Genomic DNA, 16,778 nt, shown 5'->3' on the forward strand with positions numbered 1-16,778 from the left:
CTTACAGTTGTATGAACACGGCATTGACAGAAAGATTAAGTTTCCAAATCTAAGGTCACGCTAACAATAAAGAGAAGCGTTAGGGAAGAACTACGTATCAAGATGCCAGCAATCCTCAAGGAGGAAGAGGCTTAGCACTGGCTTACCTCTGGCGTGGCCTGAGACACTTTACAAACAGTCTCCATTCCTCCTAGCTTCCAGTGCCCATCTTCACTCACAAACACAGATGATAAGCAGACATTGTTGTGTGTGAGGTGTCCCTGAAAAAAAAGAAGAAGAAGAAGAGGAAGAGGAGGACTGCTACTCCAATTTTTGAAGCTCAAGTTTAAAAAACTACCAATCTCCAAAAACTATTATGGCAAGCCGTCCCACTTTTGGCATAATAAATAGAACAAAGTTCTAAGGAACAATTAAAGTTAGAAAATAGGAAAAATACAATAGAAATGCATCTATTATCTCCATAGCCTGGTGGGGCAGCTTAGTGAAGACATTAAGGGCATTTACAATCTTCCACTTGGCTTTTCTATGGGAATCAGGAGGCCAATGTGCCCTTCAATGTAAACTTACCAGTGTTCACTCTGTACAAAGACAGCCTATAATATCTACTTCTATTTTACAGATAAAATTTATCTTTGGTGCCATAGGTCATTTTGTTCATTTTCTGTTCTAAATTCTTTCTCGCCTACATTCTATCACAAACTCAGATTCACTCTACCTAAATCTTGACTGCAGGCATTAAAATGATTCTACCTGAAGAGGAGGAAAATAGAATGGTAAGGACTACCAGGAATAATCCACAGATCACAGAACAGTCAGTGCTAAAACTATTAACCTTACAGTCAAGGAAAAAAAGGGGGAAAATAAGAATGGGTCAAACATTTGTTTTACAAACCAAAAACCATCCCAGTACATGAAAGAACACTTTAAACATCCTACCCAAGGGGCTGAGGATTCAGCTCCAGCACAAACACCTGCCTTACAAGCATACAGTCGTGAATCAATCCCCGGTACCAAAAAACGAACAAAAATTCTACCCACAAGATCAAATGCGTGCACTTTAAAAATACAGAGCACTGATACATCTGTATCTATATATCTGAAGCGTGTGTGAGTGTGTGTATCTCACTTAGGAGAGTCTATATGGTATGTTTCCATTTGAGGAAAAATAAAAAGAACAAGCATACAGATCTTTGCTTTACATGCACGTGATCTAGGCCTAGAATAACATGCTGCCCATCATAGTTGCCCCTGAAGAGGAGCGCTAGATCCAAGGGTGGATCTGAGCAAGAGGGCCTGAGTTTTTCCTTCTGTGCGCTTGCACAGTGCTCAGACATTTGACCATGTGCATGGACTTTCAGCAAAGATATTCTTCCCCAGGGAGCAGTAATAATTTTTGTTGTTATGTAAACTTGGAAACAACAGCATTAAGACACAGCAGCACAACAGCATTGTCAAGAGACAGGGAGTAAACACAGAGCCATCGCGTTATAAAAACAGCAAACAGTGCCCAGAGCAAACGACCTCCTAACTACTGGTGAGTGGTCAGGGCTATCTCACGACTGCTCCACCACTCCGGGGAAGGAGGAGCATAAACTCTTCTTCTTCCTAAGACACAGGCATTTCTTTCTTCAAACTCTCAAATGAGACAAGCACTGGGAAAACAGGAATTCTGGCCTACAGTAAGTAACACTAATACTGAAGCTTTGTTTTAACAAATATTAGCTGTAACTGGTATTAGGTAAACATTTACCCAAAAGCAGAGGCAGACTTTGGTAAACTAAAATAAGATTGGAACCAAAGAAGTAGTTACCCCTTCCACAAACTGTGTGTCACATCTCCTGTCCCTTCCATACCATTCTTTCCAAGCACCGACACACCTATCGCCCCTGTTCTACATCGAATCCCCTGAGTCAGCTGCACGGGTTACTCACTCTGTCGTGAAGGAAGACCAGAGCCAGCAGTATGTCATAAATGCCCGCACAGACCTCTGCGGCAGACAACGTTTCCAAGGCCACTTCCAGGGGCTGCACTCGCTCAGTGACGAGGTGAATGCCATCTGGTTCCACGGTACAAGACAAAAATCTTAGCAAGCAAGGGTGACGCAGGGTCTTCAAGTGCTTTAAATATAAACAGAAGAGCTGATGAATTATCATTTCACATACATTGCGTTTCAAGACACAAACTGTGTATTTGCATTCAAAGTTCTCTCAAGCTTCCTGCCTTTCCCTGTATTTCCAAAAAGGAAAGAAAGGTCTACAGCTTGTTCAGATTTTATTCCATATACCAACATCTAAATAACTCTACAAAGATTCCCAGTTCCCCTGTGAGCCCAGATGTCCCAATGATGGCTGCTGTGAATTCTGGACAAAATGACAGAACCACCATCAAAGAACTTTGAAAAGTAACCTGTTACACACAAGGTTTATGGAGAGGAGTCAAATTTACAGAAGTGACCAGCATAGCAACGAGCTTCCTGGTCTGGGGATTGAATTTTTCTCCTCTTACAACTCTGCTCTGAAGGCATGGATCAGCAGAGGAGCAGGGTGACATGCAGGTACCGTCACAGGAAAGGGGAGGGAATAAGGGTCAAGTGGAAATAGTTCTTGATTCAAATTTCTGCTGCTTCACAGAACAGGGGAGCAACAAGATGCACTTAGTAGGGGTAACTACCAGAATACGTTCTAATAAACTCTGATGAACAAATACATGGCTCTTGCACTGGTGCACCAGAGGCAAAAGTATGCGTCCCAAAGTTACTGAGTTCCTACTGCACCCTACTCACTCCATGGGGTGCTGGTCTCTGCAGTAGAATTTTGAGTAAGAACTTCTCCTAATAAATATGAATAATACCATGTACAGTATTACTATTATTTGTACTTGTTTATGGCCGAATCTATGCAGAGATCCTAAGAGTGAAATTCTAGCCCTAAATATAAGCAATATTTATTTTCCAGGAATTGGTTATGACTTGATTATCTAAAATTTTAAATCAAGGCTTAGTGCCTTAACTTTCCATTGCTGTTCTGCTTCTAAATTACTTTATTCTGATATCTACATAGAGTTAATTGACGTAGTGTTCTTATCTGTAAATCTACCTGCAAGCTCCTAGGGAGAAGGCTACAATTTCATGTTGTTAAATAAACATAAAAAAAAACCCCAAGATGTCTCTTGTACAGAGCAATTTTTAATGAAAAATACATTATCCTTCCAAAGATGCAGATACATTCTATTTTTAATATCTTGTTCTAAAAGTTGGATTAAAATGTAGGGTCAAAGCCAGGCATGGTACCTGGTCATCCCAGGACTCTGAGGCAGGGGAGAGCAAATTACAGTCTCCCCTTGAGCAGTTCAGCAAATCAGTGAGACCAGGTCTCAAAATAAAAAAATAAAAAGGGCTGGGGATGTAGTTCTGGGTAAAGTCTCTAGGTTCAATCCCTGGTAATGGAAGAAAAAAACCAAACTCTAGAAAATACAAATATAACCCTAGAAAATATAAAATGCAGGAAGAGATAAAAAGAATTTCATTTTGAAAGCTTGCATTTGAATACTGGTGGATCATCCTGGTGCAGATATCCGACACACAGGTGGAAATGTGGACATAGGTTCAGATAAGAGAGATTCTGGCAGAAACTTCTTTTGGGTTCCAAGGCTGGGCAACTGTAAGTACTGAAGAAAAAGTCAAGTCTGAATACTGTGTGGGGAGACAGGAGACTACCAGTGCCCTCAGGCAGTTCTCGCACAGGTGAGGGACAGGGAATACTTTGGAAGTTCTCCTGAGTGAAGAGCAATCAGCAGTCTTGTAGGAGCACCAGAATCTGATGATCAATGGGAAGAAGTAATTTAAAAGGAAGCTAACAATGTAGGAAGTTGGTTTACAATGGGACGAGAGCTGTAAAGAGTGTAAGAAAAGACCAAGAGCAAAGAGAAGACAATGTGAACATAAGAAAGGGCAGGACAGGCCCCAAGTCCAGTGCAGGCACCTTCCATTTCTTTGTCAAGCCCACACAGTGTGAGCTGTCTAACATTTGAAGCAACCCTTCCACAAAGTAGCCTCGCTCTGCTAGGAGAGAGTGCAGTGTTTCTCCAGACACCAAGTGAAGGAACTGTGTGACAGCATACACCTGTGCACACCGTCTAATGTGATTCCTGGTACAGAGACACTGAGGAATCACGTTTATAAGCCAGTAATTACTATGAAGCCTTAATTAAGCAAATGGATTACTGCAAACTGTAGTCACCAAATTCTGACTTAGAATATATTACCCACTTCAGGATATGGATTAGAAATGAGTTCAAATCACTATTGAGCAAATTATACTATTAATCACAGTTTATGAATTTAAGAAAAACTGAGGTGAAATGAACCTACTTTTCATACTGTTTTATAACTAGAGCTTGTACCTGCATTTCACCTTATTCGAGAGGCCAAACAGTATACTTTTTTTTTTGGTAATAGTAGAAAAGGAGTATACTCAGTAATATTTGCAAAGGAATACACTATTGGATGAAACAATCATTAAAACTAGCAAAGGTAGAATCAGGAACCAAATTAGAAACAGTATCGTAGTCTAACCATATTGACTTATTATTTCAGATAGGACGTGACATTCTTGTTTTCTTGGTCTTTTTGAGACAGGGTTTCTCTATGCAGTTCAGGCTGGCCTTGATCTCACTTTGTAGCCCAGGCTGGCCTCAAACTCCCAGCAATTCTCCTGCATTAGCTTCCTGAGTGCTGGAATTACAATCATGCGCCTCCATACCTGGCAAGGACACATTCTTAAAACCTAAAGGACCGAATGCTATACATATCTCAAATTCTGTTGCTTAATTTTTGAGATTATCAGAAACATTCTGATAATGAAAACTCCTTAAGGCTTTGTTGCATTTCAAATTTCCCTCATTCGGGTCAGGCTTTCAAAGCCTGAAGGAAGAGACCAGTATGAATTACATGCAGAGACTCAGTCATTAAGAAGGTAAGAAGGTATCTGGACACTAAGAAGGGACAATCTCTCTCATGCTCTCAATTCCTTCAGCATGGACACTACAGTACCAATGCATCTCTGTCTTCTTCCTTTTTAAACATTTTATGATTTGGATTATCTGTCAGGATACAAGTCAAACAATTTTTAAAAATCCTGAAATCTTAAGGAAGAAAAACTAAGAAAGATTATAAACTTCCTTTCATCACTTGGTTAGTCATTCTAAATTATTAAAAAACAATATACATAGTCCTCTTCTTTTGGTACTGGCAATCAAACTCATGACTTTGCACTGCTACACAGATGCTTACGCCACTGAGCTATATCCCCGGCCCAGTATACATAATCTTATTAGATGGAAATAACAGAAAATATGTTAGACATTGACTGCATATAATGTCTTTTCAAAAATCACAATAACAATTTATTAACATGTAAATGGAAGGAGAAAGTGACAGAAATGTGATTTTACCATAAACAAAATCACTCAGCAAAATAGTAAGCTACACTCTCTACCACAATATATTACAAGAAAATGCACCCTAGGCTATAGGTATAGGTTAGTGGTGGAGTGCTAGCCATGCATGCACAAACCTGGTTCAATTCCCAGCACTGCAAAAAATAAGTAAGAGAAAATGTATCCTAAGAAGAATGTTACAAGACTTTCCTTAGGAATCATCATGTAACTTAATTTCATGTTTCATCAAAGATGCAACATCAAATAATTAACTAGTGTGATCAATGACGTGTCAAAATGACATCACTAATATAAACCTTTATAATCTTTTTAAAAGAGTAAAAACCACTGATAGAGCACTGCAAAACATCAATTTCCATAGCTGTTGATATTTAAAAGAGACTCACGGTAATACAGATTATAATTCTAACAAAGTAGAGAACTATGACATTCAACATGAAAGTATGCCCCTGCCCTAGTAAACCCTGCAGAATTAATGAATCCAGGTCTGTTTTACTCTCTAGAAACTTTCTGAAGATGATCTGAATGGGTGAAAAGACATTTGGCGTAGTCAGACTGAACTGTTTTCCACAGCTGAATCCTGTGTTTTCTTTCTCTTCTTGTGGAGCTACTGAAACCAGACCCTTGCACATGGCGGCAAGTGCTCTACACTGGCTATGCCCCCACGCTAGGACCACTTTCTCTCCCGAGGCTGGGGTCCCACAGCTGTGTCAAGCAACAAACTAATGGACTGGGGTACCTTAGCCGGCAGCAACAGTGACCAGGTGTGAGCTGGAAGGACCTCTTATCTCCGGAAGGAACACTGCCTCCAGAAAGTAATGACCTAAGAGTCCTCACCAGCAACCACAGCACAGGTCCATCGTTTTTCAGAGGCACCCACTGCAATACACTAGTTCAAAATGTCTTTTGGGGCATCACAGCGTCTCAAGAAAAAGACCAAAAAACAAAAACAAACGAACAACAAACAAAAATCCTAACATATTTTATTTCTAGGCCTTCCATTAACAAACTAATTAAAATGTCAACACAAACTGCACCCATTTATTTATAACTATCTCAATGTGATCATTCTTTATAGCTGAGTAGTACTCCATTGTATAAAAATATCACAGCTTGAGACCATACTCATAAGTGAAATAAATCAAACTCACATGTATAAACACCGAATAGTTTCCTTAGAGTAAGAAATGGTAAGAATACACAAAAGTATGTGGTAATCAGGATTGCCCATTATATTGTTTTGAAGCCTTATAATGTTTTCATTCATTAATTAGAATGGTTTTATTCTGGGGTGTTTGATTTTATTGTCTGTGATAGTATGAACAGTTATTTTGAAGAAAACCAGACATGATAATAGTTACTGCCAATTTAATATCAGCTTGTTTTGAAGTCCCATCAAGCTTTTGTTCTTCTGTCTCCATCTGTCTTAACATGTTGTATCTTACTGGATTTTATGTGACAATATAAACAAAATTTTTTATAGACAAGGAGATAATATAGAAACTGTTGTTCTTATTCTGTTAGTTGGTTCTAAATACCCTATAATATTTTTACCCTCTTGAATGGTTTTACACTGTCCGGTTATGTTTGATACTATAGTATACAAAGGCATACTCAAATATTTCAAGGAAAGAGACACTATGGTAATTACTGTTATGTCGGGTTATCTTGTGGTGAAACACTATGATGCAGCTATTTCCCTTCTGGGTATTTTTCCAGAACTGAAAACATCACACCACAGTGATATATGTGCACCCATGTTCACAGTAGCACAATTTGTAATCGCCAGATCTTGGAAATAACCCAAATGTCCATCAACTGAAGAATGGATAAAAAAAGATGTGGTATTTTTATACAGTGGAGTACTACTCACTCACAAATAATGATTAACTTGAGGCTTTGATAGGTAAATGGATGCAACTAGAGACCATACTCCTAAGTCAAATAAATCAGACTTGCATGTGTAAACACCATATTGTCTCACTAGTATAAGAAGCTGAAAGAGTAAATAAGATCCAAAAGTTAAAGAAACTGCTCAAAAGGAAATTATATTGTTTTATCAGTTTTTTATGACTGCATCTGGTAACCTGAACAACTACTCTGACGATAACAATTTGCAATATCACAACCATTGTTAAATTCTTAACAACTTGGTTTGAAATCCTATATGGCTATTGTTTTTCTGTTATTTTTATTGTCACTTTGTTTCTGTTGTATTGCTTGTGTGCTTCTTGGTTTTTCAGTTTTTTTTCTCTTCAAAATAAAAATAAATAAATAAAAGTGAAAACCAAATAAATAAAATGTCAACACAGAGCCGGGTTACAGCTCAGTGGCACAGCATCTGCCTGCTGAGCGCGAGACTGAGTTTGAGAGTTCGATTTCTGGTTCCCAAAAAGAAAAATACATAAAATAAAATAAAATAAAATAGTCAATACAACACTTTTTGTTACTAATTTTTCTCTTAAGTCAATCATGTAAAATCGACTCCCTAACATTCTCACTAAAAACCACTGCAATGAATTTCACGAAACGTTCAGGTAACCCTTCGGTGTCTGTTGAAGATACAGTGGGCTCATAAAATAAGGACAAGTAAGCTTTTTACAACATGAATGATAAAATACTACTCCTTACGGTCTCATCCTCTTTTGATCTTCATTATAAAATTTCTTTTCTAAAACAGGACACGAGATGGTAAAAAGTACTTCTAAGTCATCACCTAGTATGGTACCTTGGCAGCTTTATTAACCTTGTCTTCATTTTCTCTCTTATACACAAAGACTGAAGCAAGTTTGCCATCTTGCAGTACAGCAGGGTAGACAGCAAGTCCCGCGGGCAGGGTAAACGGTGGCTCTTTCAGGGCATAGCTCTTCAAAGCGCTGTTCTCTGATCCCATCCCTTACGCCGTGGGGCAGTCTGCAGCTTCTCCTCAAAGCCGACAGACCTAAAAGAAAACAGAGAACAACTTCAAACGGTGACTCTCTACCTACAACATAAGCAGACAGGTCCACTGCACCCAGAAATAACCACTCAAAGCTCATTCTGCAACCCTTGCAACTAGGGCCTTAGTTAATAAAAGTGGTGAATGCTTTGGCGAATAGTCCACAATGCTGGTTAAGTCTCAGGTCAGAACGCCAGAGAAAATGCATGTTATCGAATAATCACATGTAACTACTGTTCTTCCCCCAAACCCCACTACACAGAAACTTTTGGTTTCTTAGAAAGGCAATCAAAAACAGAATACAGTCATTCACACTTCCTAATTTACTTATATATTCAGACTCAGAAAGGAGAATGTGGCAAAACTTGATTATTCAAAAATAATAGCTAGGCATGGCGCCAAATGCCTATAACCCCTCCCTGTAGGAGGCTGAGGCAGGAAGATCACAAATTCAAGGCTGGCTTGGTAATTTAGCAACTCAGGGAGAATCTGTCTGAAAAACAAAAAAATCAAAAAGGATGTGGACTGTAGTTCAGTGCAAAGGATCTAGATTCAATCTCCAGTACTGGAGAAATAAGCACACAGCTGGGAGCGGTGGTGCGCACCTGTGATCCAGCGCTAGGGATAGAGACTGAGGACTACCACAAGCTCAAAGCCAGCTTGGACCACACAGTGAGTTCAAGGCCATCAGAGACCACACAGCAAGACCCTGCCTCAAAGAAACCAAACCTAAACAAAACCAAATAAATAAGACTTACTTATGTTTAAAATTAAATTATAAAGGACAGTCCTACAAACACAGAACATACTGATGAAATACGTGTGAACGCATGGTAAGGAAAGTGCATACTAGGCAAGTAAAAGTCGTAAACACCAGCCAAATGGGGAAATTCTGAAGAAGTGCAGATAACAATAAACTTAAGAAAAACCGGCCTTTCCCGACTCCTCAGAGTTACACTAAGTAAAAAAGTCGAAAGTGCAAAACTATATAATCACAAAATCTGAAACACACACAAATAAAATTCTAGAAAATGCAAACTACTCTATAACAGAAAACAGATCAGTGTTTGTCTAGAGAGGGGACAGTGAGACGGAAGGAGGGAGAGGAGAAGATTACACAGGGGTCTGAGAGAACCTGCAGGGATGGATTATTTTGATTATGATGAGGGTGATGAATAATTAGAAATATCGAAACTTACCAAATTGTATAATTTATGCACCATTTCCTCTATATCAACTGTACTTCAATAAAGTTGCTTTAGAAAGAGACGCATAAGGCTGAGCATGATGGCACACACCTGTAATCCTAGCACTCACTAGGCTGAGGCAGGAGGATGGCAAATTAGAGTCCAGCCTGGGCAACTTAGTGAGACTTCTCAAAAACCAAAGAGTGAGAAAAACGAAGGGCAGGAGTGCAAGAAACATGCAAGCATACATAACTACACAAGACATTTGGAATAAACATAAAGTATTAACAAAGGTTTGTTGTAGAGGGTAAGAGTGTATATACGATAATGTCATAAATACAACTATCTGGCCAACACTTCTCCCAAATCTTATACTACACAAATGTATCAGACTTTACAACAGGCGGTGCACAGCAGACTGGGTGGACAGCGAAGGACATGGGCACCTGCCATGAGGTGAGCTTTCTCTGAATACGCCCAGGATAAAGCTCTACCAGGCCTAAAATTCCAGTGACGCGTGGGTCCCTGATCATGAGAAATGAAGAGCCTGGATATCTATGTGGGAGTCTCTCTATGACTCAATGTTCATGCAGATTTGTTTTAAACATACATAAGCCGAACGACATATTTCTGGAAAATCTGTAACAATCAATTTTCAGTTTGGGCTGTGCATAATAAAATTTTTAAAAATTTCTTATTAACTCTGGCAATGTGGCAAGCAAATCACTAGTTCTAAATAACACAAGCAAAAATCTATGTAGACCTGTATAAATCTTCTGTTAAAAAGCCTCAGTTTTTGGACAAATGTCCAATAACTGTTCTACACAATTTCTTCATTTGGATTTCCCTCCCCCTTGGTGAAGCTTCATACACCTTCTATTTTGCTTATGCAGCAGCTCAAACACATACCTAACACACAACGCACGGTATGCAAGACTCTTGTACAACACCATGTAAGAAACACATGGGTTAAAGCGATCTAGCATGAAAGCTCTTCAAAGTTTAAGAATGTTCTGCTTTGTAACAAAGCCACTGAGTGCTACCCTACTTAGAAACTCATTTTAAGACTGATACAAGCCAGGCGCCCTGGATCATGCCTCTAATCCCAGCACTCTGGAAAACGTTAAGTAGGAGGATGCCAAGTTCAGGCCCAGCCTGGGTTCTAAGGTGAGCCTATCTCAAACACCACCAAACAACAAAAACCAAGCCACACAAAGTTGATACAGAAAAACAAAAGTATACAATAGTCTACTACTTCAGCTATAAGATAAATTCAACTTCTTACAGGAATGACAAAGTCTATGAAGGGTAATGGGGAGAAGCATCTGTCATCTATGTGGAGAGGTAGTTAGCCTGAGATCACCCTTGTTGGGAAGGAAGATCATGCTTAGCACGTGGACCATGCACTCCTGCTTCCTGGGCACACAGTTCATGAGTCTGGTGCCTAGGACCCTCGACCTCAGCAAAGAACCTAGCCACACACTTTGCTGTGTCCACAGGAACATGAAACAGGAAGAGAGTTTTTCTGTTAGTGCCGCATCTGAAGGTAGGATGCCAGGAGCTGGGGCTAGGGACTATGGCAGAACAAGCAATGAAAGCACAAAGTTGGCAGGCACAGAGGATGTCAGTAGGCAGTAAGATAACAAAAAGCCAATGCTGGGAGCACAGCTTAGCCTGATTTATAAGGCACATCACTACCCTCCACCTTGAGGCCCCAGGAAGCCGCTCTGAAGTCATTTCCTTCCTACCTCATGGACACTTTACCATCAGTCCCCTTCTCTGAGGCAGCTTCAGGAGATCCAAGTTCTTGGCCACTAATTGCTACTTCAGAAGCAAAACACTCTACTTCTTTTTAACTCTTTCCTGAAAAACCAGTCGGACTAGAGCACTGAGTTAGAGGGCAAAGTGTTGCTCTGAAGCTAGACCTCCTCAGCCACAAAACCCAGCCTCTCAAAATCAACACACAGTAAAGGCAGAACGCAGAACTACAAGTAAATGAAGACCCATTTGCTTACGGGTCCAGTAGCAGTCCCCGAAGAGAGATGGTGGTCACCGGGCTTAGGGCAAGGGTTCGGGCCAGGTAAGTGGCTGAAAGTCCGCACCATAGTAACACACATTTAATTATGCTAGTTTTTTCTAAATAGAAAAGTCTTCCTTGTGGGAATACTGAGCCTCACAATACCCATTAATCTGTGATTCAGCATTATGAATACTCCTGCATAAGAACGAACGATTAGGTACAAAAGCATTAGGAAAGAGTTAAAACTGGTAAAACTTTACAGTAATTCATTTTAGGCCCAAGAGACTAAGAAATATCATTTAGAAGTTAAAAAGAGATGACTCCATTTTTTGAGAGAACTCAAAAATGATGCCACTGTATAACCTGAAAGCACTGAGTCTACTGTGATCACCGGTGCGGGCTGAGGGAGCAGTGGGGTTATACTCCACGCGTAGGGTAAACTTTATTAGGGCAAAATAAAAAGGTGTGCTGTTCCGAAAATTCCTCTGAAACCAGAAAAGACCTAGACTAGCAAAGGTAATCCTGGGTAATAAAGGCAAGTCAGGAGGCAATTCCTGACTTGAAATTATACTACAAAGTTACTGTGATAAAATCAACATGGTTTTGGCAAAAACAAAAACAAAAACAGGTCTGAGAGCCAGTGATTAGAAGATGCCGATATAACTACAAACACACTCGATCACCTTATGCTTGACAATGGGACAAATATATTCACTGGAAGAAAGACAGCCTCTTTAATAAATGGTGCTGGGAAAACTGGCTCTCTACATGCCAAACACTAAAATTAGACCCATCTCTATAACCATGCACTACAGTAAAAAAGGATCAAAGATCTGAATATTAAAACAGAAACACTAACTCCATTGGAAGAGAAAGTAGGTACAAATCTTGAAGACACAGGGTTAGGCAGAGAGCTTATGAACAAAATCTGACCACACAGGAAATACTACAATCAATCAACTAGTGGAATCTCATCTAATTAAAAAGCTTTTGCACAGCAAAATAAATCATCAATGAAGTGCAAAGACAACCCACAGAATGCGAAAAAATTTTAGCCAATTGTCCCTCAGGCAAAGCACTTCTATCTAGAACAAATAAAAAATTGAAAAAAATCAGACCCCCTAAATTCAAAGACCCAAACTAAAAAATGGGCATGTGAGATGAATGTACACTTCTCAAACGAAGAAATACAAATGTCAAATAAATATGAAAAAAATGTTCAACATCATTGGTCTTTCAAGAGATGCAAATTAAACTAAGATTCCACTCCACCCCAGAAAGAATGGCTATCATCTAGAACTATCATCAACCAAGAACAAATACTGGAAGGGATGTGGGAAAAAAGGACTCTTCTCCACTGTTGGTAGGAATGTAGACTGGTGAAATCATTGTGGAGATTCCTTCAAAAAATTAGAAGTTCCATTCTACCCAGCTATTCCCCTTCTGGAGATCTTCCCAGAATTAAAATCATCATGCCACAGCAGTATATGTGTACCCATGTTTATAGCACACCAATTTGTAATACCTAAATCTTGGAAACAACCCAAATGCCCATCAACTGTGGAATCCATAAAAAAGATGTAATCTTTTTATACAAGAGTACTACTCAGCCATATGGAAGGATAAACTTGAGACTTTTGTAGGTAAATGGATACAACTTGAGATCATACTCACAAGGGAAATAAATCAGACTCACATGTGCAAATGTCATATTGTCTTCCTAGTGTGAGAAACTGAAAAGAGTAAATAAGTTCTAAAACATACAACAGATATTGTGAATTGGGAAGAATCAGTTCAAAAGGAAAAATGAACTAAGATGGGTGAAGGGAAAAGATAGCAGGGAAAAAGGGAAAAAATGGAAGTCAGTCATGGTATTAGTGTCTGTTAGTTCCTAAAAAAGGCCTGTGCTAATATTGAGTGGAGAAATTTTTATGCCCATCTTATACACTGAGCAACGACTTTAAAGATAACACCATGTGTTACCTCTTACTGTCCTATTTATTTATTGTTGTGAAACTGTTTTACTTTTTTTCCATAAAAAAAAAAAAGGTGTGCCGATGATGCAATTTGAGACTGCTTCAAAGCAGTAATTCTAATTCTTCAGACAACTGCAATCAATCCAAAAAGCACAAATACTACAAACAGCGATTTAAAAAAATAACCTTCTGGAAATGTAAGACACATAAACAACACTAGAACCCCAAAATGTTCTCTTGTTTTGAGAGGGGAGAAAACACAAAAATCCTGCTTATTAGCTGTGGAATTAAAAGTCCTAAGAAAGTAGCAAATGATATTATAACATCAGAGCACGGACATTTTGCAGAATTGATCACCTTTGCTCTATTATCAAATGTTAGGTCGAGAGTTCCTGGCTTGAATCTTTGCCATAGTCTTTTGGGCATGGTGTCACACACCTGTAATCCTAGCACTTGGGAGGCTGAGGCAGGAGGATGGCTGACAGCTCTAAGCCAGTCTGGGCTACATACTGAGTTTAAAGCCACCTGGATTACATAGTGAGGCTCTCTCAAAAATCCAAAATAAATAAATCCTTTTTGATCTCTCTCTCACCCCTTTTGCCTCTTTAAGCAACACCATGACGTTCCTGACTGGCCATCTGTAGAATGGGAAAGCCCTGGGCTAAATCCCTGGGCAACTAAGAAACCTGTGTCCTCCGAGGACCCATTTTTCTCTGTTCACTTCTTAGAAAGTTGTGAGCCTGCCTTGCTCCTCTGGCTGGGAAGTTTCAACACTGACGGCACTGATCGATGCTTCGGTGTTTACTGATTAACATCACCACTCGCCTTTGCTTTGATTTGGTCCAGGTATTGAGGCAAGATAGAATAAATAAGGATAGGTAAAACGGAGGCAAGGAAAATCAGAATTTCAAAATTGTATTTTTAAGAACTACAGCTCCGAGACAAACCCGGTTTAAATTTCTCAGACAAGATGAACCTGGGCAACTCCGTTTAACACACAAATCAGCATTTTTCATTTGTGAATAAACCACCTCTTTCCACCTCTAAATTGGCTTCCTCCCATGACCTCTCTTGAAAGAAGTACCCGTAACAGGAGGCGGGGCAGAGGATCTCAATGTCAAAAATAGTTTGCGTTCTGACACAGCCCAGTAGACGGGTGAGAGGGCAGTGAGTAGGAATACCCATCTTCGATCACCCATCTCAACACCACTCAGCCCCAAATCCTAAGGGGCCTCATTTCTCTGAACGCCCCCAGGCCTCACCAGTGCGCAGTCTAAGCTTATCCCTAGAAACTCTCCTCATGCCTTTTATTGGCCAATTCTGAAAACCAGTGTCTTTTTTCAGTGATGGGAATCAGAGAGCCTGCAACTTTTTAATTCTCCAGGTAGAGCAGGTGTGGGTGCCAGCTCCACTTTGCAGCGTGGTCAGGGTCTCCTGCTCAGGGATCCTTGTCCGTGTCCGTCCGTGTCCCTCGCGCTGAGCTCCATCAGCCTCCCCGACTGACAAGCGATGCTTTTCGATGAATCTTTAGAGCCACAGGAACCAAGAGTGACTTCAGCGGAGCAGCGAGCCCTGAACTCAGCAAAGCCACCTCCGTAGGGTGTCTCCTCTTTACCCTAAACGTAAAGCGTCACGCGCGGACCGCAGCCCTAGGGCCTCGGGGCCGACCAAGGTCTCCCCAACCTGGGCTGCGGATCCCCACATCGTGGCGGACTCCGGCCCAGCCCGTTCCGATTAGGTTACCTGCGGGCAGCGGGGAGATCAGAGAGTCTCCTGGGCTAGCGACCCCTTCGCCTCTGAGCCGGCGGCCACAACACCTACAACCTCCCGGACTGGGCCGCTCAGACGCCGCAGAGACGGCCCGGAAATGGACGGAACGCCCTCCGTCACCCCTTTGACGCCATCACGGAAGCGAGCGGACCCGGGACCCGGAACCCAGATAGAGTAGGTGCCAGGGTAAGTGTGGGTGCCTGTGGTGATCCTGTGTTTTACTCATGGTTCCGGTTAGCCTCTCCGGCCTGCGGAGAGCTCATCCTATGCTTTACAGTGAATAGATAGTGTATCTTTTAGCTGGTTTTTAATCGCGCAGTTTCTCGTCACTTCCGCCCATAGTCAAAATGTCAGCCGGTAGCCTCAAACAAGCGCTATAGTAAATCAGCGCGGCGGAACAAACGGAGGACTGCGATTGGCAGGAGCTCGGAGAGTGATGACTTACGTACCGCACTCTCATTGGCTGGACCGTGTGAGCACAAATGCTGTCCTGCCTGTGCTGCAGCAGTCAGGAGATCTGGATTCGCAAGTGGAGCCCTTCGGAGAAAAGGCTGGGATTGAAGGAATAGTGAAACTGGGATTAATTCTAGTGGCAATGGTGCCTACTTTATTGGCTGTAACTATCCGGCCATAGTGGAGCACAGCTGTAATCCCAGCAGGTACTTCGAGGAAGAGCAAGGATGATCGCGAGTTCGAGGCCAGCCTGCAAGTTTGTCTCCAAATTTAAAATAAGGGCTCAGTGATAAGGCGAGTGCCTAGCATGCTCGAGGCCCTCTGCAGAAAAATTAACAAAAAGAAAAGAAAGAGTCTGACTGCAGGAGCACACTTGTAATCCCAGCACTTTCGAGAATGAGGCAGAAGGATTGCAAATGCAAGCCCAGCGTAGGCAATTTAGTGAGATCTTGCCTCAAATAAAATAAAAAATTTAAAAGAAAAACACCCTGAGGATGTAGCTCAGTAGTAAGGCCCTGGGTCAACCCCAACGTGCGCGCACGTGCATGCACACACACACACACCTTTGCAGCACAAAAACTAGTATTTTCTCTACTATCATCTTCAAGATCCATAGTCGTCATCACTACGACCTAAGGCTTCTGGGGCATCCAGGTTAACAGCTGAATCTAAATTATTTGCTCATATATAACTCGTACATCCTTTCTAGCCCACAATAATAGCCAAAAAATAATTACAGTGGATATAGACACCATAACCTCTTTCATTTAAAGGAAAACAAATACGTATCAAAACTTGGCACTAATTCAAAAATGTCCTAGACAAATGTTTATGATGACATGGATACAAACGGTTCATCTAATCCATGCTGTAATCTCGATGAAGTCTGACCTCTCTGACGTAGATCAAAGTTGTCCTGTATAACAGAACTCCTACAACATGTGTAATGTTAGTGTTTCTAGGTGCCTTCCTAACAA

At 40.8% G+C, this 16,778-nt stretch overlaps 1 protein-coding gene across 4 annotated transcripts in view; it reads right to left on the reverse strand.

The window, feature by feature from the left end:
• Scyl3 (SCY1 like pseudokinase 3) overlaps positions 1 to 15,562 on the reverse strand; it is a 36,795-nt gene extending 21,233 nt beyond the window's left edge. The window contains exons 1-4 of one of the 4 annotated variants that reach the window (XM_063253655.1): positions 15,322 to 15,562; positions 8,186 to 8,398; positions 1,932 to 2,117; positions 147 to 260 (exon numbers count right to left, since the gene is read on the reverse strand). In XM_063253655.1, coding sequence (XP_063109725.1) covers positions 147 to 260; positions 1,932 to 2,117; positions 8,186 to 8,350 — 465 coding nt within the window. In that variant the 5' untranslated portion in view covers positions 8,351 to 8,398; positions 15,322 to 15,562. The remainder of the gene's footprint in view (positions 1 to 146; positions 261 to 1,931; positions 2,118 to 8,185; positions 8,399 to 15,321) is intronic. The other 3 variants (XM_003468617.5, XM_013151238.3, XM_003468616.5) reach the window with 3 other exon arrangements.
• Positions 15,563 to 16,778: the final 1,216 nt, after the last annotated feature.

This window comes from Cavia porcellus, unplaced genomic scaffold, assembly GCF_034190915.1.
Source record: "Cavia porcellus strain 051 isolate PalLab524CR breed Dunkin Hartley unplaced genomic scaffold, mCavPor4.1 scaffold_7, whole genome shotgun sequence".
Classification (NCBI taxonomy): Eukaryota; Metazoa; Chordata; class Mammalia; order Rodentia; family Caviidae; genus Cavia; species Cavia porcellus.